The 26,085-nt window shown below is 38.7% G+C and overlaps 1 protein-coding gene across 1 annotated transcript in view; it reads right to left on the bottom strand.

Moving 5' to 3' along the window:
- Nucleotides 1-25,462, bottom strand: part of DYNC1LI1 (dynein cytoplasmic 1 light intermediate chain 1) — a 44,193-nt gene extending 18,731 nt beyond the window's left edge. Inside the window, exons 1-4 of the mRNA XM_034993169.1 lie at nucleotides 25,174-25,462; nucleotides 24,917-24,990; nucleotides 1,882-1,998; nucleotides 889-1,119 (exon numbers count right to left, since the gene is read on the bottom strand). Of these exons, the coding sequence (XP_034849060.1) occupies nucleotides 889-1,119; nucleotides 1,882-1,998; nucleotides 24,917-24,990; nucleotides 25,174-25,319 (568 nt within the window). The 5' untranslated portion in view covers nucleotides 25,320-25,462. The remainder of the gene's footprint in view (nucleotides 1-888; nucleotides 1,120-1,881; nucleotides 1,999-24,916; nucleotides 24,991-25,173) is intronic.
- Nucleotides 25,463-26,085: the final 623 nt, after the last annotated feature.

Here is a 26,085-nt window from a genome sequence, read left to right as displayed (position 1 = left end):
GTATTTCTGACAAGTTCCCAGCTTGTATTTCTGACAAGTTCCCAGCTGTACTGATACAGTACAGGGTCCTAGGACCCACAAATTGAGAACCAGTGCTACAGTATAAACTTCTGGGGAAAAAAAGACCCACAGACAATGGCCAAGAGGGAAACACAGGTATAGACTAAAAGCAGTTACACATTTTTTTCAGTGATTTAGGACATACATTCTCCTAAATCTCTACTATTTCCTAGCATATAAATTCCAGTAAGCTGTCAATTTTCTCCTAGAAGTTATAATCAGCTAACAATAACAAAGAAAAGCAGCATTCATCTGTATATTTTCTTAAGCAAAGTACAACATTGGCAAATGAAGAGCTCTCAGTGAAATTAAGACCTGTGACAACTGGCTTACAATTTGTAAAAAATGACCTGTATCGTTTTCATAATTTACTTAAAAATTTCCAATTTACATGGGTATATACAAAATACATACTTTGTTAATCATAAAACCAGCTTACCATCTTTATGTTGTTAATGTTTTTGCGGCACATTTCATTTTGACAAGGTTGATAAGATTGCTCTACTTATTAAGAAATGAAAGTGCTGAAAATGAACAGCTGAAGAAAGATTCAATTTTTTTTTTTTAATCCTGAAACCTACTTCTCAAAATGAACATTTATGGCCTTTCAGCAAAGGAGAAAAGACACCTCTATTAAAGAGTCTGCCATTATGTATAGGTTTCCAATTTAAAACTACATTAAAACCTAGCACATCAAATTGAATTTCAAAAGCAGTAGTCACATTATGTATCCTTCATTAAACCTTATTAAAAGTAAAAAATTCCTACAATTACAATAGCTAGGACATAGGTGTTTGAAATCTATATTAGTATTTCTAGACTACTCACGCTTTTGTTCCATTTCTTTCATTTCTTCAGGAGGAATTTTCAATTTGTCAATATGTTCTCTAACAACACTTGCCCATTTCTGTAGAGAATCCAAAGCAGTCCAAGGCTTTGACATATCCACAACCAGCATAACTAGAGTGTCCTTCAGAGAAATGGCATCCAGTGAAAATTTAAGGAGGCCCTTGTGATACAGGTCTCCATCTAAGATCCATACATTACATCTTGTTTGATCTATAATAGACAAAAGAAAGTTACCAAAGCAATAGGATTAAGTTATTTCATTATCCAACTAACAACACTACTTGGTATCTTAGGGCACCTCCACAGGAGAGGTCTCCTTTGACAAGGGTCAACTATTTAGGTAGGCCACATCTATCAATTTAGTAAAGGCCTAACAAACATTCAGGAAAATGATTTAACTGCCAACACAGAACACCAGCAGCCTCTACTTTCTTTTTCTAAATCCCAAATCACCAACATGAATTACATGTTTCTATTCTTACCATCAGGATCTCTCTCTCTCTTCTTATCAGCAGAGATAGCCATGCATATTCAAGATATTATACACAAAAATGAGAAGACAAGTGATGTATACAAGAAAAAAATGGCTGATCATATTGAAAAAAGCAGGGGAGTAGATGACATTTTTGTGTCAAAAATGAGAAGGTGAAAAGGGAGTCAACAAAAGAAGCCTAGGATACTATTATTCCACTCTCTGAGGGAGAAGTGAACTGAAGCACTGAGATTCTTCAAGGCCAGCAAGAAACCTAGTCTGCACACCAGAATACCTTAAGATGTTAAAAAATATCACTCTATGAATCCCAATCCCAAACCAATAAAAGTATGCCCACACAGAACTACTCACTGACTAGCGTGACAGACTAGGACTCCTAGTGAAAAATGACACACTAAGAAAAGTCAAAGACTAATATGAGCAGCAGTGCAACTCGGAAAGGCCTCAGGAAACTTGTTTTACATATAAATGACACTCACCTTCCCTGTCTTCATCATGAACATTTAAGTACAAATATTCCAACCCTCTTCCTTTCTTGTACTCTTCTATTCCCTGAATTTTTCTTATTAAGCTTGTTTTTCCAGCTCCATCTTCACCTGTAAAAGAGGACAACTCTTTTTAATTATAATATAGATTATTTAAGGATGCTTTCTAGTGTCAACTGAAAAACCCAACTGGAACTAACTGCAACCAAAAGGGTAATTTGATGGAAGAGATCTAGGTAATTATACAGCTAAAGATGCAGACTTCACCTCCAAGATTCTTTGTCCTGGTGTCTCAGCCCTTCCTGTTAAGTCTGGTTCTACCCTATTACAAATGGCTTCGTCTTTGGGTACTTTTCAGGAAGTTCAACTCTTATGTCATCCCAGTTTAATATACAAGGAACAAAAGACTCTCCCTACTGGCTTTCAGTCTGAAGCACCTCAGTTGTAAAGACTCTTAACTGGCCCAGTTTGGGTCATGTACCCACCCACGGGCCACACTCATGGAGGATGGATGGTACATCAAAACTGACCAGGGCAGGGAATTCTGGCTGTAGCCTCACCAAAACCATGAAGTCATAAGAAATAATAGTAACGGAGAGAGGTGGGGGTAATATATTGAACAAGAGTAGAAAGAATGTAGAACAAACAAAAATAAAATGTAGACTTAAAAAATATTAATAGCAAAAACACAAAAATCAAGTGTTAGCAAGGATGTGGAGAAAAAGGAGCCCTCCGGCACTGCTGGTGGGAATGCAAACTGGTGCAGTTGCTGTGGAAAACAGTATGGAGGTTCCTCACAAAGTTAAAAATGGAACTATCTTACCGTCCAGTAATCACACTACTGGGTATTTACCCAAAATACAAAAGCACTCATTCAAAGGAATACAGACATCCCTGTGTTTATTGCAGCATTATTTATAATAGCCAAACTATGGAAGCAGCCCAAGTGCCCATCGAAAGATGAATGGATAAAGAAGATGTGGTATATATATACAATGGAATATTATTCAGCCATAAAAGAATGAAATCTTGCCATTTGCAACAACATGGATGGAGCTAGAGAGTATAATGCTAAGCAAAGTAAGTCAGACAGAGAAAGACAAATACCATACGATTTCATTCCTATGTGGAATTTAAGAAACTAAACAAGCAAAGGGAAAAAACGAGAGAGACAAACCAAGAAACAGATTCTTAACTATAGAGAACAAACAGGTGATCACCAGAGGGGATGCATGTGGGGAGGATGGGTGAAATAGATGAAGGGGATTAAGCGTACACATTTATCATGATGAGCACTGAATAATGTGTAGAATTGTTGAGTCACTCCATTGTACATCTGAAACTAATATAACACTGTATGTTGACTATACTGGAATTAAAATAAAAAACTTGGGGCTCCTGGGTGGTTCAGTTGGTTAAGCATCTGACTCTTGATCTCGGCTCAGGTCTTGATCTCAGGGTCATGAGTTCAAGCCAGGAGTTGGGCTCCACGCCCAGTGTGGAGCCTACTTAAAAAATTTTTTTAATTAAATTAAATAAAAAACTTAAAAGAAAAAAATGGGGAGCTGGGTGTGGGGATGAGCTAAATAGGTGATGGATATGAAGGAGGGCATGTGTTGTGATAAGCACTGGGTGTTATATGTACATGAGGAATCGCTAAATTCTACTCCTGAAATGGAACTACAGTATATGTTAACTAAACTGAATTTGAATAAAATCCTGGAAAAAGAAAAGAAAAAGAAAAAGAAAAAAAACCTGCATCTTTATAAATACCTCAGATAGAAATGGTAGGTAACACATGAGAGTTTGTCTGCAGAATATGTCTTCATTGGCCTTCTCAGATGTTTTATGAAACAGGTTTATTTTCAGATGTCTGCATTTGCCATCAAGACAAATCACGTCAGAGTTCATTTAGATGTAGAAAAAGTGACAGCTGCAGAAATTGGTCATTTTAATGGAGGCTTAAGACTTATGAAAAGAAGAAATGGGCTTAAAATGTGTGTAAAATATGAATGTTCAATTTTCAACCAACTGTAGCTTCCAAATATTGTTAAAGCTGAAGAAGAGAGGAGTAGTGAATAGAAGTTTTGCTCCCAGAAAAATTCTGTTTCAGTTAGCAAAGTGCTTCTTCAGACATCGTGAGAATCTTCTCTGTGCCAAGCACTATGTTAGAATATTCTTGGGAATAGATGTTCTGTTTTTGCCTTCATTCCATTTTCTCCTGAGAGTAAACAAGAGTCACACTCTTGAGAAGGCTGACTTGGATTCTCTTGCAAGGCTTGAATTATTACCATGCTCCCACAATCTTTGTGACTAGCCTGGTCCCAATTTTCTCATCTCTAAGTAGAGAGGAGTTCATTAGATATCCTTACAGCCTGCATGTGTCTATGAACTGTTCTGTATTCTCAATGTGAACACTTCCAATTTGTTACCAGAAGTGAGAAATTCTGAAATTGCAGAGTAGGGAAAAAAAATCTCAAACTATCGTATTTACCATATTACATTTATTTGATAGTATACTCTTTTTCAAAATTAATGTTGTAAGATTTATCTTAAAATGGATCTCCAAGGTGCTGAATATTAAGAGGCACAACTATCATCGTTTAAAATTTCAGGAGCGAAGAAGTTACTAGTATAATAAAACAAACTTTATTCCCAGTCCTTAGAGGTAGAATCAAGAGAAGAGGAATATATCCACCTGTCACTCAGAGGCAGCCCACAAAGAATGTATTAAATCATTTTCTTCTTCTTCTGAAAATAGAAATGACCCCTGGGAGCAGAAATACCTTTTTCTCTTATGAGTCATAACGTAAAAATAATAAACAGTATTATTTTAATGGCCTCTAAAATAGCAGCACTGTTGCATATTGGAAAGAGTGTGCTTCGAACTTAAATTTATATGAATTTAGATCTTGCTCCTGTCATTTCCCATGAAACTTTGAATAAGATACTTATCTTTGGCAGTTCTGAGCTCCAGTACTGTCATCTGCCAAATGGGAGATAATCACCATTCCCCATTCAGGGTTATGTTAGAATTACTATTGCTTAAATGAATGTAGAGGGCACTCTGGAAAGGATTGCAGCTCCTGCTATGGAGCTAGAAACAGAAGCCACTGATGGCTCCATCTGACTAGGATATGGACAAAGGGAGCAGTTAACAATCCTTTGTTTTTTGTTATATAGAAACACATTGACAGACTTGAAATTTTATCCTTTTTCTCTCCTAACTTCTTAGGCTTTTGTATTTCAAACTCATTAATACACAATAAAGTTTTAAAATAATCCCGAAGTAGATTAAGGGAACAAAATTTATACCTTCATTCAGGGATTTGTGAAATTCATTAATATTTTGGGGCAATTTTTGTTGTCTGAGACCAGATGTATCAGTGGCTGCCCTGTAAGAGGCTTAGGAATGTACATTTCACTATGGAAAGTGCAGAGTTAACAGGCACTGTAGTCACAGGTACTTTCTGGGTACTGGGGATACAGCAGTAAACAAAAAACAAAAATGCCTGTTCCGCTGGACCTTTTGAGGGTAGGGGGTGACTAAGTAAAATCCATACCATGTTAGTTAAGTTCAGTGGAGAAAAATAAGATGAAAAGGAATAGGAATGTAAGGGAGGTTAAGATTTTAAATGAGGTGGTTAGGAACGGCCTACCCAAGGAAGTGATATTTGAGAGAAGGCAGAAGTTTAGGCAACATAGAGGTTTCTAGAGAGAATATGTTCTAGGTAGAGGGAACAAGCATTTAGAAAGTCTTTGAAGTTGGAATCTTACATTAATAATTATATAAGCGAGTGTTTGCGGGTAAGGTAGCAAGAGAATGATACTGTTTTTGTGCATACTGAAACGTGAGGTATTTATGGGACATCCAAGTAGTGATGACCAGTAAGCAGTTCAGGAGAGGCTGAGGCTGGAAGGAAATCTGTGGGTCACTGGTATAGGTGGTGTTGAAGTTGTGTGTGGAGTTGCTGCCGGAATTACATTCAGAGTGAGAAGAGCAGAAGTCTGAGACAGAAACCCTGGGCAACACAAACGTTGCGTGGGGATGGAAAAGCAGCCTGCAAGGAAGACTAGGGACCAGCCACCTCAGAGGTCAGTGGTACAGTAGGAGAGAGGGATGTTACTGAAGCAATGGCAAGGGAGAGCCTTCTCTGACTTCTGAGTCTTCCTCCTCCTCTCTCTGCCAGCTCCCAACCAAGTCTGCCTTGAGTACAGCTGTCCCCCCTACTAGCTAATACCTTAGTTCAGGCCTACCTCATTTCTTGCTAGGACTCCATTAATATCGAGTTACCTAGTTTTCTTACTCCTAAATTTATCCTTGTCAGTCAGTCTTCCACACTTCTGCCATAGCAGTCTTTCTACAATACCTAAACACTGCCAGTGGCTCCCCATTATCTTCAGGATAAAGTCTGACCTTCTCAGCCTGGCAAAAGATGCCCTTCCTGATCTGGCATGCCGTACTTGTTCTCACTTTCCAACTCCTTTTCTCCCTCACATCCTAAAGCTCATGCATTCAAATTATTTGTCCTTTGTAGAAAGACACTTCTTTGCCTCCAGGCCTCTGTAGATGCTTTCCTTATTGCCTGGAATGACTAACTGTCCATGGCTCATTAAACACCACAAGATTTGGCTAAAGTATTACGTACAGTCTCTACAAAGCCCTTTCTGACTTCCAGGCAAAACCAGAGTATTTCCTTAGGGCTGGCTTCCTGGTTTGTTGCTTATCTCCAGCGTAGTCCTAATGACAGTATCTTGAAATTATCTCCTGTTTGTTTTCCCTCTCCAGTTTATGAGCCTTCTAGAGGACAGTGGCTTTGATATAAGGATCTTTGTATTCCTAGTGCTCAGTGTAGTAAATGTCAAATGCGATGGTTCTCAAAGCGTGGTACCTACACTAGCAGCATCAGCAACACTGGTTACTTGTTAGAGATGCAGACTCTTAGACCCTGCCCCAGAAATCCAGGAGGGAGGCCCAGCAATGTGTTTATTAAGCATCCCCAGGTGAGTGTGGCACATTTGAGAATCATTAGTCCAGTGAAATGAATGATGGACATTTACTCAGAGGAATAAACTCTGGTCTCGTAAGTAGGGGAGAACTCTTCAACTTCAGTTCTCAGAAAAAGGAAACAGCCATGCTCTAGTGATGGCTACAAGAATTTAAAATAGAGCATATGTAGTTAAGATTGACTGTATTGTTGATGTCGTGAATTTGGATTCAAAACCTATTTGGAGCCTATGGATTTAAACCTTTACAATTAGAATTAGATAAACTAAAAGGAAGATACAAACTTGTTATTTAAAGAACCACTCCATAATATTTTTTTCTTTAAAATTCAATTAGCCAACATATATTACATCATTAGTTTCAGATGTAGAATTTAATAATTCATCAGTTGCATACAACACCCTGTGCTCATCATATCACATGCCCTCCTTAATGCCCATCACCCAGTTACCCCATCCCCCCACCTACCTCCCCTCCAGCAACCCTCAGTTGGTTTCCCAGAGTTAAGAGTCTCTCATGGTTTGTCTCCCTCTCTGATTACTTCCCATTCAATTTTCCCTCCCTTCTCCTATGATCCTCTGCACTGAAGAACCACTCCATAGTATCACCACTAGAGATAACCAAATCAGTGACTATTTCTAGGTGATATTATTATGGTTTTGGGTCTTTTGTTATGCTTATCTACAAGTGTACGTTTTTTAATTCAGAAACCTTTATATTTAAGTCATTTGAAATACTAAAAAGTTGAAATAAACCGATCTGATTCTGACCCTTTTTAAGGTATCTTTTTATTTTCTAACATCTAAGCTAGGAATTAAAGAGAAAAGATAAATCCTGGGTTTAAAAAAATGAAGTTTTATCTGATTACCACTTTTATGGATGCATATATACTTTAGAAAATTAGGCATTTTATTGTTGATTTAAGCTTCTATTACAAGTCTGGGCACTAAGTTTTTGCCTATAATATGTAACATTGTTTCTGTGGGATAATCAGTTTTCAGTTGATGTCAATTTAACTTAGAAGACTCCTTTCAGGAAAGTAGTCTGTCATAAGAGAAATGTCGATTCTTTTCTTTCTAGTTCTAGAATAGACTCAGATTTTTTAAATTAATAAACTTTGGGATTTTTAAATTTATTTTTGAGAGAGAGAGAGAGAGCATACATATGCAAGTGGTGGGGGAGGAAGCAGAGGGAAAGGGAGAGAGAGAATCACAAGCAGATTCCATGCTCAGCGCAGAGCCCAAGACAGGGCTTGATCTCACGACCGAGATCATGACCTGAGCCGAAATCAAGAGTCAGACATTCAAATAACTGAGTCTCCTAGATGCCCCAATAAACTTTGTTTTTTAGAGGAGTTTTAGGTTCACAGCAAAACTGAGTGAGAAATTCAGAGAATTTCTGAATATCCCATCCCCACATCTATACAACGTCCCAGACTCTGGACACAGAAGTACATTTATTACAATCAGTGAACTGACATTGACATATCATTATCACCCAAAGAGTCCACTGTTTAGGTGAGCGTTCATTCTTGGTGTTCTACATTATATGGGTATAATGACATGTAGCTGCCATTACAGTATCATACAGAATAGTTTCACTGCCCTAAAAATCCTCTGCTTTGCCTATTTGGACTCTTTAAAAGAAAGTTTTCACAGATCTCCTCACATGGTGATTTAAATTATTCTTATGTCCAGTGCTCCTGAATACTGAGGTGACTAGATATAAATGCTTTAAATTCTTTTTGTTTACAGTTTTTTGTTTTTTTTTTTTTTAAGATTTTATTTATTTATTTCACAGAGAGACAGCGTGAGAGGGAAATATAAGCAGGCGGAGTGGGAGAGGGAGAAGCAGGCTTCCCACCGGGCAGGGAGCCCGATGTGGGGCTGGATCCCAGGACCCTGGGATCATGACCTGAGCCGAAGGTAGGTGCTCAACTTAACGACTGAGCCACCCAGGCGTCCCTTGTTTACAGTTCTTGAATAACTACTTGAAGACATTATATATTAAATGCCATAAAAATTATAGAATTGATAAAATTCAAATTAGCAATCAATATAACAAATGATGTTTTGCTGAAATTAAATGCCAGTATTGGGTTTAATAGAAGCATTTATGTATTTTTTACTAGTTAATTTCATTATTTCCATTTTAAGCATGACGGATCATCATGGAAATACTCATTGTCAATTATCATAGATATTACTATTTTCAACCCAATCTATTATTTTATTGGTCCATTTTAATAGTACACTGCAAAAATAGCCCTGAAAAAGAAGTACTTATTTAATGACAAGTTCTTTATTGCCTATTCAAGGTGATACTTATTGCTATGAAATGTTGGAAAACAGTTCATAAAAAGAACCAGTCTGGCTAATACAACCGAATATAATACTAACTGCTCTGGGATACTTCCTTTGAGCCTGAGATTTGTGTGTCCTCTCTCTGTTCTGTCTGCATTACGTGGCCTCAGCTTGTCACCACCAGGACTATAAACACCGATGCAGGAGTACTGCAATCTTGTGGCAGCATTTAGATCCAAAGATGGTCATTTAGAAGATCCAAGACATATATAATTTTTTTTAAGTTTAACATGAAAATGAAAACAATTTTAAAATTTTCAGAGAACTCATGAATGTTCTCTAGGAATAAGTCCCTAGATCTAAGAAACTCAACTCACCTTTATTATAAGTATTAACATGATATTGCTACTAACTAAGTTCATGAGACAATAATATGTAGTATTTACATAGATTTACAATATTAAAAAAATCCTTACCAAAACACTGAATAGCTAGCCTAGTTTTAAAGTTTTTAAACTTGTGCCAAGTTTATTTATTTTTTAAAAAGCTTTTATTTATTTGAGAGAGAGAAAGAGAGAGCTTAAGAGCACAACAGCAGGGGGAGGGGCAGAGGGAGAAGCAGAGGAGGGAGCCAAATGCAGGGCTCCATCCCAGGACCCCGATCCCAGGACCCCAGGGATCATGACCTGAACTGAAGGCAGACACTTAACTGACTGAGCCACCCAGGTGCCTTATAACTTGTGCCAAGTTTAAATTGCATTAATTTCTTGTTATTAATATTTTTTATTAAGTTCTTTATTTTAATTTCAGTATAGTTAACACACAGTGTTATATTAAGTTTCAGGTGTACAACAGAGTGATTCAACAATTCTATACATTATTCAGTGCTCATCATGATAAATGTGTACGCTTAATCCCCTTCATCTATTTCACTCATCTGCCCCACTTTCCCCTCTGGTAATCACCTGTTTCTCCTCTATAGTTAAGAACCTGTTTCTTGGTTTGTCTCTCTCATTTTTTCCCTTTGCTTGTTTAGTTTCTTAAATTCCACATAGGAATGAAATCGTATGGTATTTGTCTTTCTCTGACTGACTTACTTTGCTTAGCATTATACTCTCTAGCTCCATCCATGTTGTTGCAAATGGCAAGATTTCATTCTTTTTTTTTTTTTTAAGATTTTATTTATTTATTTCAGAGAGAGAGAATGAGAGAGAGCACATGAGGGGGGGAGGGGCAGAGGGAGAAGCAGACTCCCTGCCGAGCAGGGAGCCTGATGCGGGACTCGATCCCGGGACTCCAGGATCATGACCTGAGCCGAAGGCAGTCGCTTAACCAACTGAGCCATCCAGGCGCCCAAGATTTCATTCTTTTATGGCTGAATAATATTCCATTGTATATATATACCACATCTTCTTTATCCATTCATCTATCGATGGGCACTTGGGCTGCTTCCATAGTTTGGCTATTATAAATAATGCTGCAATAAACACAGGGATGTCTGTATTCCTTTGAATGAGTGCTTTTGTATTTTTGGGTAAATACCCAGTAGTGTGATTACTGGATGGTAAGGTAGTTCCATTTTTAACTTTGTGAGGAACCTCCATATTGTTTTCCACAGTGACTGCACCAGTTTACATTCCGGAGGGCTCCTTTTTCTCCACATCCTTGCCAACACTTGTTGTTTCTTGTGTTGTTGATTTTAGCCATCCTAACAGGTGAGACGTGATATCTCACTGTAGTTTTGATTTGCATTTCCCTGATGATCAGTCGTGTGTCTGGCCATTTGTAAGTCTTCTTTGGAGAAATGTCTGTTTATGTCCTCTGGCCTTTTTTTTTTTGGTCTTCTGCCCACTTTTCAATTGGAGTATTATTATTATTTTTATTTTTGGGGGGGTGTTGAGTTGTATCAGGTCTTTATATATTTTGGATACCAACCCTTTACCAGATATGTCATTTGCAAATATCTTCTCCCATTCAGTAGGCTACCTTTTAGTTTTGTTGATTATTTCCTTCACTGTGCAGAAGCTTTTTATTTTGAGGTGGTCCCAAAGTTTATTTTTGCTTTTACTTCCCTTGCATTAGGAAATAAATCTAGAAAAATGTTGCTACGGCTGATGTCAGAGACATTATTGCCTGTGTTCTCTTCTAGGATATTTATGGTTTCAGGTCTCACATTTAGATCTTTAATCCATTTTGAGTTTATTTTCGTGTGTGGTGTGAGAAAGTGGTCCAGTTTCATTCTTTTGCATGTTGCTTTCCAGTTTTCCCAACACCATTTGTTGAAGAGACGGTCATATTCCTTCCTGCTTTGTCAAGATTAATTGACTATATAGTTGTAGGTTTATTTCTGGGTATCCCGTTCTATTCCATTGATCTTTGTGTCTATTTTTGTGCCAGTACCATACTGTCTTGATTACTACAGCTTTGTAATATAACTTAAGTCCGGAATTGTGATACCTCCAGTGTTATTTTTCTTTTTCAAGATTGCTTTGGCTCTTCAGGGTCTTTTGTGGTTCCATACAAATTTTAGGATGGTTTATTCTAGTTCTGTGAAAAATGCTGTTGGTATTACAAAGATGCAGTTTTGTTCTACTGTTATATACATCTTCTAATCACATTATTTGTTAGACTATTTTCTTCTCTTTTTATGTCTTCAGGCACTTAACCCATGGCCTCTGCCTGGTTCTCTTCTCACTATACAAACATGCTCCTCAAAAGTGAACACCCACTAAATTCGTATCACACACCAATCCATTCCCCATCCTGCAGCTGAGTGATCTTCCTGCAACAATCTCCTCATGCCACTTCTCCTTCTTAAGACCCTTCGGGGTATTCTAGTTAATGACATACAAAAGCTGAAGTGTTTAGAGTGAAGTAAAGTAGTATCAGCAACTTACTTCTAATGCTTAAAAAAAGGGGTGGGACAGTGATAAAGCATATACAGTTACGTTTAATAGTAGAATCTAGGTTTGGGTATATGAATATTCACTGTAAAATTCCTTTAACATGTTTGGAAGTTTCGCAAGATGTCGGGAAAAACCCTCAGGGTCTTCCTGCTGCTCTTGCCATAAAGTGCCAACTATAAAGCCCACTGTTCCTTACAAAAGCCACCTAATTTTTCTGCCCCTCTCCCACCATGTCCCACAACCCACATGCTAGGCTCCAGCCATTCACAACGTCTTGCAGAGCATTAGAGAGGGTGGTCTCTCCCAACTCTGAATCTTCACACATGCTGCCATTTCTTTCTGGAGTATTTCTTCCCTTCCCCTCACATGTGGGAGAACCGCAGCTTATCCTGGTCTCAGTTTAGTTTGCTCTAGAAAGCTTTCTTTGCCCCTTAGGTCTGGTTAAGCGCACTCCCTCGTACTCCCAACAACACACTGTACACTTAAGACACTTCGGTGCAGTGTGTCAGCTCATTTATGGGTTTCCTTCAGCAGAACGTAAGTCTGTCAAGTCTGTGCTCCTTCATTCAACAAATATTCTTTGGGCAAGTTCTCTTAACAGTAAGCAGGATATAAAGTCCTTGCTTTTAAGGTACTTAGGGATCAGAAATTACCCTATTCTTAACAGACACTGTCCCTGCTTGCTCAACAAAAACAGAAACCATGTTGTCTTAGTCTTTTTGGGCTGTTATAACAAAACACCATAGGCTAGATGGCTTTTAAACACCAGAATTTACTTCTCACAGTTCTGGAGGCTGGGAAGTTCAAGATGAAGGCACTGGCAGACGTGACATCTAATGAGGGCTTGTTTCAGGATCAGAAACAGCTGTCTGCTCACTGTGTCCTCACATGGCAGAAGGGGTGAGAGAGCTCTCTGGTGTCTCCTTTATAAGGGCCAATCCCATTCATGAGGCCTCTGTCCTCATGATCTAATCATCTACAAAAGACCACACGCCCTAATGCCATCACTGTGGGGTAGGATTTAAACATACTCATTTGGAAGGTACACATTCACCCTAGAGCGCCCATGCTATAGTCAGAAGATCCTTTACCAATGTTCATTACCTCTTAATCACAACTACAGTCTCTATTTTCGTAACTATACCTCATCTGTAATCACTTGTCCTGGGCCTTTCCCCACAATCTATTAAAATAGATTAAAATCCATTCATATCTGTAAAACTCAAATGGCTACCTCTCATCAATAACAGATCAATTAATTGTGTAAGCTCATAATACATACCTCTTTCACTAAACTTAGAAAAGCTTGGACTGAGTTGTCAGTACTCAGCTCCCTGCCACAGCCAAGATTAATATGCTTGACAATACTAAAAAAGTCCATCATGAACCCCTTCTCTTTATTCAATTATGCAATTAGAAGGATTAAAATATATTAAAATGCAGGATACCTATATTTGGCATTGACAGACATTTAAAAACCATCTTTACTGGCCAAACCACTCAAAAAACAGAAGTCACTAAATTCCAAATAATTTAAAAAAAAAAAAAAAAAAAAAAAAAAAAAACAGAACAAAAGAAAAATAGCTATATACATACTTAATTCTAAACAATTAATATATCTTTAAAGTGGCAAGCAGGGCCATGGGGCTTATGTGGTTTCAAACCCAAAGTAATCTACAGATTCAATGCAATCCCTATCAAAATTCTAGTGGTATTTTTCACAGAAATAAAAAAAAAAATCCTAAAATGTGTATGGAACCACAGAAGACTCTGGATACGTAAAAGCAAACTTGAGAAAGAAGAACAAAGCTGGAGGCATCATGCTCCCTGATTTCAAATTCTATTACAAGTTACAGTCATTAAAACAGTATGGTACTGGCATAAAAATAGACACATATATCAATGGAACAAAACAGAGAGCCCAAAAATAAACCCAAGCATATATGGTCAATTAATTTACGACAAAGGAGCCAAAAATATACAATAGGTAAAGGACAGTCTCCTCAATAAATGATGTTGGGAAAATTAGACAGCCATATGCAAAATGAATCTAGACCACTATCTTACACCACACACAGAAATTAATTCAAAATGGACTGAAGACTTGAACATAAGATCTGAAACCATAAAGCTCCTAGAAGTAAACATAGGTGGTATGGCAATGATTTTTTAAAATCTGACTCCAAAAGCAAAAGCAACAAAAGCAAAAATAAACAAGTGGGACTACATCACACTAAAAAGCTTCTGTACAACATGGGAAACCATCAACAAAATAAAAAGGCAAACTACTGAATGGAAGAAAATATTTGCAAATCATTATATCTGATAAGGAGTTAAAACGCAAAATACATAAAGAATTCATACAATTCAACTAGCAAAAAACCAAACAATACAATTCAAAAATGGGTAGAAGATATGAACAGACATTTCTCCAAAGACACACAGATGCCCAACAGGCACATGAAAAGATGCTCAACATCACTAATCATTAGGGAAATGCAAATCAAAACCACTATGAAATATCACCTCACATCTGTTAGAATGGCTAATATCAAAAAGACAAGAAAAAACAAACGTTGGAGAGGATATGGAGAAAAGGAACCTCTGTGCCCTGTCGGTAGGAGTCTAAACTGGTGCAGCCATTGATGAAAACAGTATAAGGTTTCCCAAAAAACTAAAAATTTTGATCATATTTTGACCATATGATCCAGCAACTCCATTTTTTGGGTAACTTATTCAAAGAAAATGAAAACACTAACTTGAAAAGATACATGTACCCTCATGTTCATTGCAGCATTATTTATAAAAGCCCAGATAAGAAAACAACCTAAGTGTCCACTGATGAATGGATAAAGATGATGTCAGATAACACACTGTTCAGCCATAAGAAAGAATGAAATCTTGCCGTTTGTGACAACATAGATGGACTTTGAGGGCACTATGCTAAGTGAAATTAGTCAGACAAAGACAAATGCAGTATGATCTCTCTTATGTGTGGAATCTAAAAAGAAAAAGAAAAAAACCCCAAGCTTATAGATCTAATAGAGAACAGATTAGTGGTTGCAGAGATGGGAGGATGGGTGAAAGCTGTCAAAAAGTAAAATTTAAAAAAAGAAAGTATTCAATGCCAAATACATAAATAAAAGGACCAAAGACAACCCCCCCCCAGAAATATAGGAATATTTGGGTGACTTTTATGACACTAAGTGGCATTACAATACATCAATCAATGATACAAACTATTAAAATCACATAAACACTTCTTAGAATCACTTAGAGTGAGATCTTAAAATTCTCCTACATTATCAAAACCACAAAGAACCACGGAGAGCATGGAGAAACATAAACAAAATAAAAACCATCTCTAATGACCAAACCACTCAGGAAACAAAAATCACCAAATTCCAAGTTATTTTCGAAGAAAACACAGAGCCTAATGGTTTGAGCAGTAATATAAAAGGAAAATAACTATAGATATACTTCATTCTCTACAATTAATCTAGCTTTAAAGGGGCAAATAAGGCAATGTGGCCTGTGTGGCTTCAAAAAATGCTGGAAGAATTCATCTACGTGTCACGTATAAACTGTAAGAAAGCTTTACCTTCGGTTCCTTGGCCTTCCGCTGGCAGTGAAACAGACAGACCAGCTTTAAGTATGCCAGCCAAATAGTTAATGATCTGTAAACACAGATTTACACAAGTACTGAGAGCTCCTGTTGAAACAGACTAAGATGAAAGTCCTTCTATAAAGAACCCTTTAATGATGATGCTAAAGTTATTCTCTAAATATTTTATCTAAATTTTCATTTTATATTAGTTTCTTAAAGAGGGCATATTTTACAGATGTTTTTAAAACAAACTGAAATATTTCATTAGATCAAATTATATTCTAATAGGGCTGTTTTCATGTCCTCATCCAGGTGCCAGGAAACTTTTTATGTAAAAGGACTAAATAGTAAATATTTTAGGTTTTGCAGTTCACATAAGGTCTCTGTCACATATTCATCTTTGATTTTCTTTTAACCCCCAAATCTTTAAAAATATAAACAAACCAATCCCATTCTTGGCTTGCTGGCCATACAAAAATAGTCTACAGGCCAAACCCTCTTAGTGGATGGACCAGAGGAAAGACTTGTTGATCAGATTATAGTGAAATTCCTCACAGCAAATAAGCCTGTATTCCAAATTATTTGTCTGAGTACTGTTCACATAAGTCACTCTCTGTAAGCCAAGTATAAGATCCATGCACTTAAAAGAACTTCAGTTTTATTTTAATTTTTTTAAAGATTTTATTTTTAAGTGATCTCTACATCTAATGTGGGACTCAAACCTACAACCCCGAGATCAACAGTCACACACTCTACCGAATGAGCCAGCCAGGTGCCCCAAAAGAACTTCAGTTTTAGCATAAAGCAATAATAACCATCAATTCTTACTTCTTTTCAGCTCAATTTTGAAAATAAAATTGATTACAAAACAAAGTTTCTATAAATTCCACCAAAACAATAGAGGGGTAAAGGTATGCTCATGATACTGTTTTATCACCCCCACAGATCTCTAATTCAACACCACAGGTAATGTCCATAAACTTTACATGATAATTTAATTAACAGATTCAGAAGATGTGATTTCCAACTGTAACAATATCACAATTAGTTGTGTAAACCTGGAAAGTCAAGTGTTTCCATTTGCCCCCCATGTTCTAAGTAGAGGGGGGTAAAAGCAGACAAAATTTATGGTGATGGACTTAAAGTTCTATGACTATTATCAATTCATTACTTCTTGGTCAGTGATACACCAGAAGTAAAATTCTTTTATAAGATATCAACAGTGTTTTAAAAATGTAACATAAAAACAAGAATCACAGGCGCCTGGGTGGCTCAGTCAGTTAAGCGTCTACCTTTGGGTCTCATCATGATCCCAGGGTCCTGGGATCGAGCCCCGCATCAGGCTCCCTGCTCAGCTGAGAGCCTGCTTCTCCCTCTCCTCCCTGCTTGTGCTCTCTCTTGCTATCTCTGCTCTCGCTCTCTCCCAAATAAATAAATAAAATCTTAAAAAAAAAAACAAACCCCAAAATCACATGAAAACGAGCAGTCAAAGCAAAACACTTAAGTACTCATAATATATTAATAATAGCTATCTTGAACACTTCCAGTGTATGCCACTGTTATAAGTGTTTTACAAACATTATCTCCTATAATCCACATGATAATCCTAAAAGGTAAATAGTATAATCTGAAAGATTAAGCAATTTGCTAAAGAAGGGTCAGGATTAGAATCCAGCAATGCTCCTAAACACTACAGACATTGCCATTGTACTTGGAGCAGCTTCTAGTCTTCACTTGAGATAAACAGGGATGACAAAAGGTAAAATTAAGCTGTACTCTGCCTCCCTTTTCTCCCAGGTTCCTCTCCTGTTGTGGTGGAAGGCTGAGACACTGTGCTCTTCTTGCTTTGCACAGATTTGTGTGCCTGATACCTGCTTTCTGTGTAGAGCTTTGATTCACATCTCCACAGCTCTATCGGATACATTATGGCCTACAGCATCATGATAATCAGAATAGAAAGAATTCTAGCCTTCCATATTCCTTCTTTATCCAAGTGAGATACCAACATTGTGAAGTTGACATTTTTTATTTGGCCTGACATTTACTGCATATTAGGTGCTGCCACTATTAAAAATATATCATGTGTAGTGTTTTGAGACTCCAGTGACATACTGGTATTTTATATTGGTCAGTCAGTGACCTATTATGTAAAGGGCCAGATAGTAAATAATTTAGGCTTTGTGAGCTATATGGTCTCTGTTGTAAATATTCAACTCTCCCCTTGTAGTCCTTTCAGATAAAATAACTTACCTATTTTATCTGAAAGCTCTGGTGACAAGAGCCATGAGGGGTCTTCACTGGAACTACTTTTGGGCTCATACCTGCTATGTGGCCTTCCATAGGTTATCTGGATGACCCAGGCAGGGTGGGGGCTTTTGGTTTGCTCCCCATCTCACAAAGAGCATCTCCTCCCTTGCCTCAGCTGGCAAGAACAGGGAGAGGCTGTTAATCAGCTGCAGCATCTGCACCCCGTGGTTCTAAGTAAACATGTACGCAGGCTGTTAAGACTAGATCCCTCTAATATGTCAAGGAGTACCTGTACAGTGGAAAGTTAGACAAACTCAATTTTGAATCCCAGTTCAGCTGTGTAACCTGGGGCTCAAAACCCTCTTCTGTAAAAGAGTGAACATGCTATATAATAAGGCAGAACCTCCAAGCAACACGCATAACACACGATGTTCCCATCCCATCTGTTGGCCAAAGCTCTACCTTTGAATATCATCATTCAGTAATCCACATTAAAAAACAGAATTTATCCTTTATCATTTCCTTCACTCTCTCAGACTGACTAGACATGAACTGAAAACCACTGAGTTTAATTAAATAAAGATGTATCATAGCCAATAAATGCTAATCCCAATGGTTATTAACAGTTCCTATGCTCCAGTAGGTCAAAGTTACACTAAAGTAACAGTTTTTAATCAATAAATAAGGTACATATTCTACAGTTCAACTGCCTTTAAATTAGGATGCCAATTTTTAACCTATCTACCAGACAGGTAAAGATTAAAGTGAATAATCCTTAGTGTTAATAATGGTGCTAGGTAAACAAGTACTCTCACATACTGATGGTAGGAATGTAAAATGGCACAACTTTCCTAAAAGACTGTTTGGTAATATACAGAAAAACCCTAAAGATACATACTTTTGATCCAGCCATTCAACTTACAGGAATTTATCCCGAAGATAATATTGGGCAAGTGGAAAATTAAATACAACAATAATCTGTCTACCCATTGATTACAATTATGGCATAACTATACATATTATTCAGTCACTAAAAGGGAGGAAACCATATCTATTATCATGGGAAAAAAAAAAAACCCAACCCTGATGAATTAAAAAAAAAAAATCTGATTTCAAAATAGTATATAAGGTATGAGCCTATTTGTTTAAAAAACAAATACAGGGACACCTGGGTGGCTTAGTCAGTTAAGCGTATGCCTTCGGCTCACGTCATGATCCCAGGGTCCTGGGATTGAGTCCCACATCAGGCTCCTTGCTGAGAGCTTCTCCCTCTGCCTGCCTTTCCCCCTGCTTTTGCTCACTCTCTCTCTCTCTCTGACAAATAAATAAATTTAAAATCTTAAAAAAAAAAAGCCCAGACCTTTAAAAAAAAAACAAACAGAGACACATAGAAAAAATGAACACTGGTATCTCTAGGTGGTGGGATCATGTGTTTTCATTGTCTTATCTTCATAATATTTTCTCTCACTCTGACAAGAAACATGTATTACTTTACAATTTAAAATAGTGACTTCCAATTTTGAGAGGAAAGTGCTTTAAGACATAATTTCTTTTAGTTCTTTTAATCTCAGTAAGTATCAAAGAATCTCAGCTAACAGATCAGGAGGTTGTAATTCACCCACAATCCCACAGCTTCATACGGTAGGAAGGCTGACTCCCAGACTTGGTGCCTGTAGGTAAGGATCCCACCACACCTGAGCTGCCCTGGCCTTTCCACTAGTTTTTTAGCTACTGCAACATGCTCCCTTAGGCGGCAGCCACAGTGTTCTCCTCCCCATCTTACTTAGCAAAATTTTACTCAGATACCACCTTTTCTGCAAAATCTTATGTGACCTATTTAGCAATTATTTCATACAGACACATTTGATTTTACTACTTTGAGTCTTTTCCCACAGGAGTTTATAAGCTCCTAGAGGGCAGGGACGGAGTCCTATTTACTTCTGGTTTCCACAGATGATTCAGCAAAGCATTTTATGCACAGCATGTTCTAATAAATTTTTGATGAACAAATGAATAAAGAGATAATCTGTGAGGTCCTTCTAACAGCTACTCCCTGATTTTATAAGTAAAAGAAGGCCCAAAAAGATTGGTTCATGGTCACTCACTTACTGAGTCCTTTCTTTTTCCTAACTCAAGCTGTGCCCTTGTTCACTCATGCTCAAGCTCTCTCTCAGCACTGGAAGAAATATATGAACTCCTCTTAACACCACTTAAATCTATACTCAGACTATAACTCTAGCTGGAATAACAATGATACTTTAAGTAAAAGCTCGTCATCATTCATTCAGCATTTATTTACTGAGCCCCTATTATGCACCAAGCATCATACTCCATTAGCCAGAAAACTCTATTAACTGGCATCTGTGCTTATTGGTAAAATTGATGTCCATAATACCCTAAAGGGTCCACAAACCAGCACACAAATCTGGTCTGCTGCCTATTTTTGTAAATAAAGTTTTGTTAAACAATGCCATACCCATTCATCTATGTACTGTCTATGGCTGTTTGGGGGCTACAAGGGGAGAGTTGAGTATTTACAACAGAGACCATATAGCTCACAAAGCCTAAATTATTTACAATCTGGCCCTTTACATAATAGGTCACTGACTGACCAATATAAAATACCAATATGTCACTGGAGTCTCAAAACACTACACATGATATATTTTTAATAGTGGCAACACCTAACATGTAGTAAATAATTTTGTTATTCTTTGAAATTACCAATCCAATATCTTTGGAAATTACCAATCCAATATCAACCACCAATAGCTGTGTGACCTTGGAAAACTCACATCCATATCCAATATGTGGTAACATTCCACTCCTTGTAGCATATTCCCATAACCAATCATTTCAGAAAACAGCATTAACATACTTCAACTGATAAAAACTAGTGTTTTCCAGAAGTCATGAAACCTTGATAATCTTTAATCCCAGCTAGCTCCTCACAAGGTAACAGTTTCAGAGTGAACAGTCTCATTATTTTCAAAGTCCGTCCTCACATAGAAGTTAATTCTGTGAACAGATCTCTAGTTCCACTATATATCTAGTTTTGCTATGTATCTTGAGGTTTCCTACCAATAATTCAAGCATAAATAGAAGCTAGTTTTATTCCTGATTAAGAAAGACTGTTTCAAACATACTTCCTGAAGATGCTCAGCATTTTGTGGGGCTTTGCTGGCTGTACATAATCCTGGACTAGTGCCTTCAAGGAAAAATATAGACTCTAGATTTCTTCCCTGGGTAGAATCAAAGAGCCCACATCTACAAGGAAATACTTTCTTTATTTCAGTCCAACTGCAATATGTCCTCAAAATACCTCTTTAAAAATATTTTTAACCCACAAGCTTTAGAATTTAAACAAATTAAAGAATGTGGGATCAGACAAGACTTCAGAGATCACTAAATCCAAATATCTTAACTTACAGATGAGAAAGATGAGGCTTACATGATTTACCAAAGGGCCAACTAGTTTTCATTAATTTATGTTGGCCTCAAATCAGAAAGTTATACTGACGTTCTATTTATAATCCAGGCAGTGTGCTGGGGGCCAAGATTATATATGAGTCTTAGTAAATAATGAATTCATTTAATCTAAATCAGTGAGATTTTTTGCAATGAAACAGACACATCAGGAGAATCAGATAAAATTCCTTAATATAAACTGTTAAACACCTTACTTTTCCTACAAAGAGAACTCTTTTCCTTTAGGGAGGCAGTTCAGTGTATACGTTAAGTATACTGGCTCTGGAGGTAGGCTACGCATTTTAGACTCCTGATGTTGACTCTTTCTGGCTGTATAACCCTTCAGCAATTTACTTAAAAGCTCCGTGTTTGTTTCCTAATCTTTAAGGGGATAATCAAATTCTGTAAACAATCCTTTCATGGCTGGTACATGTACGTGCGCTATAAATGTTAGGCACTATTATTTTCCTTAGGGAGTTTTCTTAACAAAACAGAAGAAAGTAACCAAGATATGGAGAAAGTGCCCTTTAAAAAGCAGCTATTAAAATATAATTACAATCAGTTCTTCCAAGGGCAATTTATAAGTTAAATCCTACTTAAAATACGTGCACGAGTTTTACCTTTAATATTAAAAACAAACTTTACTGAAGTCCATTCTCAAAATCTTTCAAGAAAGAAAATGGTTAAGCACTAATGTCACAGTGTTTCTGGATTTCACTATGGGTCAGTCCTAGGTAGATTAAATGACTGCTTAAACACGACTGCCATGGCCACAGTGGTGTGCCTCAATAAGCTGCCTCCTAGAATCCAACAAATATTTGGATTTTACTTTAAAATAATTACTAGTATTTTTACTCAAAGATAGCCTTTTTAAAAAGTTACGCAGTAGGAAGCATCCATGGCACTCTCTCCCTTGCAAGGGACTATATCAAGTTGGAAAGCCAAGCCAGAGTGACAGAACAGAGGATCTTAATAGCTGTGTGACCTTGGAAAACTCACTTAACAGGTCTCTAAAATTCATTATCTCATCTATAAATTGGTGCTAACATCTACCTCTCAGATTTGGAGGTGGTGAAAGAAGGAGGGCAGCAGAGGAGATAAACTAGGATTTATATGAAAATGCTTTGAGAATGGCTCATACACATGTATACATTACTGGTCCTCATCCTCTTCTCCCATAGGCAGTGGGAGGGGAGGCCATGTAGCAAGCTAAGGTTAAACTACAATCTGTGTTGGGGTACATAAGCAAGCCTTGGTCATTGTTCCTTTTTTAGGTTGTTTCTGGAAATGTAAAACCTTATTACAGTCCCAGATTTTGTTTTTTAAATACAGGACTCCAGAGATCACCATAATTCATGAAGACACATTAAGGCCAAGCATCCTCCTGCTTAGCACCCTCAAACTCATAACAAAGTTTTCTTTGAGTTATACCTATTTATATATTTCTTCCCTCCACCAGCACAGACTGAATGCTGCCATAACGTGTGATGGTAAAATGTCTTTAAGAAATCTTTAGAGATATTTTAAAAAATTAATCCTATTTATGTAATCATTATAAAAATCTGTTCTTCCAAAGCTGAAAAGAACTTTGATGAAAATCCCAGTAGTACTCAAAGAAAAAGTTTAAATTTCAAGCTTGTATCACTTGATACTAGGTGGAGCCTTACAAACTATTAAGCTCATAAAGGAGGAAACTTAATCTATTCTAAGTATGGAAGGATAGAAGTGTCTGGGGCCTCTAAGTATACTCAGTCACATACATTGATCCAGTGTCAAAAGCAGGGTCAAAAAAGGGTTAAAAAAAAAAAAAAAGCATGGTGCAACCTCAGCACATCAGGGACATCAAAAATGAACAAAACTGTCACTTTTGTTTCACTACAAACAAACCATCTAAGTAATATCTAATGCATAGAAATAACTGGGAGGAACTTACAAAATGAAAACAAAGTTCAGGAATCTTAACCTTATAATGGCAGTATTTGAAGTCTTTTTTAGAGTCATTAAAAAATAATCCGCTTCAATGAGGTCACATTAAGTCCATTTTAGTTTAGCAATTAAGAGTAATTTGTTTAAATTAGTAAACTTAAAACATTTTCTGGGATTTTTTTTTTTTTGCATTTGGATCCTAATCCATCTCTGCCCTATAAATATCACTTATGTGGACACTAATTCAATTTTCAAAAAGAGAATTCTAATAAAACATTTTCTAATTCAGTTAAGAGAAATCCATCACAAAAAGTCACCGTGCTGTTATCACTTTACAAGTATTATCTCATCAGTCCTCCCCATAACTCTAGGAGGGAGGCATTATTATTTCTATAATACCCACTGTGAAGATGAAGAAACTAAGGTTTATAGATATCGAGGAACCTGTTTAAGATCATAGGGCCGTGACTGAACCCAGGTTAATATGCAGTAGGGACTTTCAGTCACATTAAAAATGAGGTAAAAACTAATTTTTCAATGAGCTCCATGTAATAAAGAACATCAAGAATCCTATACATACTAGATTGGCAGCAATTTATAAAAATAGGTAATTCTTCTCTATCTAAACATTTTTATTAAAAGCAGACCCTGTCATGTAGCATTGGACTTCTTTGTTTCCTTTTCCTGTTTTTACATGTACATAAAAATAGTCTTGAGACACCAATACCAAAGTTTTAAAATTTAACCTTCATTTTATAAGCAAACGTCACTATCTCGCATTTAAAGAATATGAAAGAAATGTCTTCTGTAAATGACTCAGGAGCTAAGCCTGCAAAAATGTGAATCTGTGATTTATTCTCCCTCCATGTCCAACACGCCCACCCTCAGAATCAGTAAAGAAACATACCTAACTTCCAGAGAGCAGAGGAGCTACAGAACAGAATTGAGACATTGGACCATTTCTCCTTATTACAATCATTTGGCTGAAGGGACTGGACTAGTAAGGTGTTCTACTGTCCTTTACAAATTTCAGAATTATAAGTGACAGTTAAAAAGGCATTTGCAACACGAGTCCATTGTACCCGAAAAAGCTGAATCAAATAAGAACATTTGTCACGATTACCCGGTCTCAATTTCTAGCTTCTCTGTCAATTACACAAAGAATCAGCTATTAAATATTAATGGCATGCCATTTGCACTGGAGCTCTTGCAAAGAGCCTCCTGCTAGCAATTTCTGTTATGAAAGAAAAACCGTCCTTTTTTTCTAGGTAAACCTCAAGCCTCTAGAATCCCTCAGATGGGCTACCGCATTTTGTCCTACCCACGGGAGGCTGTCAGGGCCACCTCCACATCCTGGGGAGAAAGGGCTCTGGGGAAGGCGGGTCCCCACAGGTATCGGGGCCGGGGTCCCCGTTCCCCTTCTCCCCCAGCTGTCAGCGACAGGTCCGGCGGCGGGGCGGGGCCGGGCCCGACTGTCCGCACAAAGCGAGCGGGCGGGCGGGCGGACCCTGACCGGGACCGGGGTGGGGGCCGAGCGGGGCGGAGCGAGGCAGGGGACACTTACCCAGCAGCAGTACGTTCTTCCCGGCGGGGAGCTTGGAGCGCGAGCGGGTGGAGACCTCGCTGAGGATGCAGGACCTAGCGGGGAGCAAAGGCGCACGCTGAGGCGGGGGACCGGGGCCCCACCGCGGGAGGGACCGACCCGGCCTCGGCGCGCTTGGGCGGGGGCTGCCGAGAACGTAGTGGCCTCGGCAAGGGATCCCGAGGTGTCCGCAGGGCCGGGAGTGTCAGCGGGGACCCAGGGAAGGGTGGGGTCGTTACCAAAGGTTCTGCCCGTCCTCGTCGTCTCCCGCCGCGGCGCCGCCGTTGCCCGATGTTAGCTCGTTAGCCAAGGGGCCCCCTGTGTAAGTCGAGGCTAATCCCGGCGGAGAGGAACCGAAGGAGCCAACTCGCCCCACAGCCGCCATTTTGGTCGGGAATCACACCACTCCCGGCAAAGCTGAATGAGCGAGGCGGCGACGGCGGCGGCGACGGCGGCGGCGGCGGCGGGAACCCGGATATGGAGCATTCGGCACACGGGAGCGGGGCGTGGTCTGCGGGGGCGGAGCCGCGGGCTCTGAGGGGACTGACGGAATGAGGGAGGACGCACCGCGCGTGCGCTGCTGTCCGTCGACCGCGCGGAAGGAATGCGCGTGCGCGGGCAGCCCCGCAGGCGCTTGTGCTGTGTTCCCCGTTCTACAGGACTCAGTTTGAGAAGTCTCTTGCCCCCTCCACCCGCAGCCTTGGGCTGCGGCAGAGCGGGTTGGGGTGTGTCGGGTGAGCAGTGCTCCTTCCCACTCTTCATTCGGGTCTACAAACCCCGCAATCGGCGTGGAATTCCTGCACTCTCATTGCCGTCCCACCTCGCACCCCCATTCAGGCTGAGCGGCGGCGGTCCCCCGCCTACACCGGCACTTCACCCGCGCCCAGATGGAAATGGGCCGCCCCGCTGCAAAAGAGGCTTTGTGCAGCTCGAGTCCGGAGTGTTACTGGGGTCCCGGGATTTCTGGGCTCTCTACTTTGCATTCTCACGTGGCGCCGTGTTCCTCAGTCTTGGCCCCACATCTGAAGCAGGTTCCCCCGGACCCTAAGTAGCTGCGTGACAGAAAAAGTATTGACGGGGCTTTCTTTAATAATAGCCTCTGTGTTTTCGTATGAGATGCCCCGCGTGAGATTTGACAAGACCCACTAGGT

Source organism: Mirounga leonina, unplaced genomic scaffold, assembly GCF_011800145.1.
Source record: "Mirounga leonina isolate KUSES-001 unplaced genomic scaffold, KU_Mleo_1.0 Mir_115, whole genome shotgun sequence".
NCBI classification, from domain to species: Eukaryota; Metazoa; Chordata; class Mammalia; order Carnivora; family Phocidae; genus Mirounga; species Mirounga leonina.
This window is presented reverse-complemented; position numbering and strand designations above follow the sequence as displayed.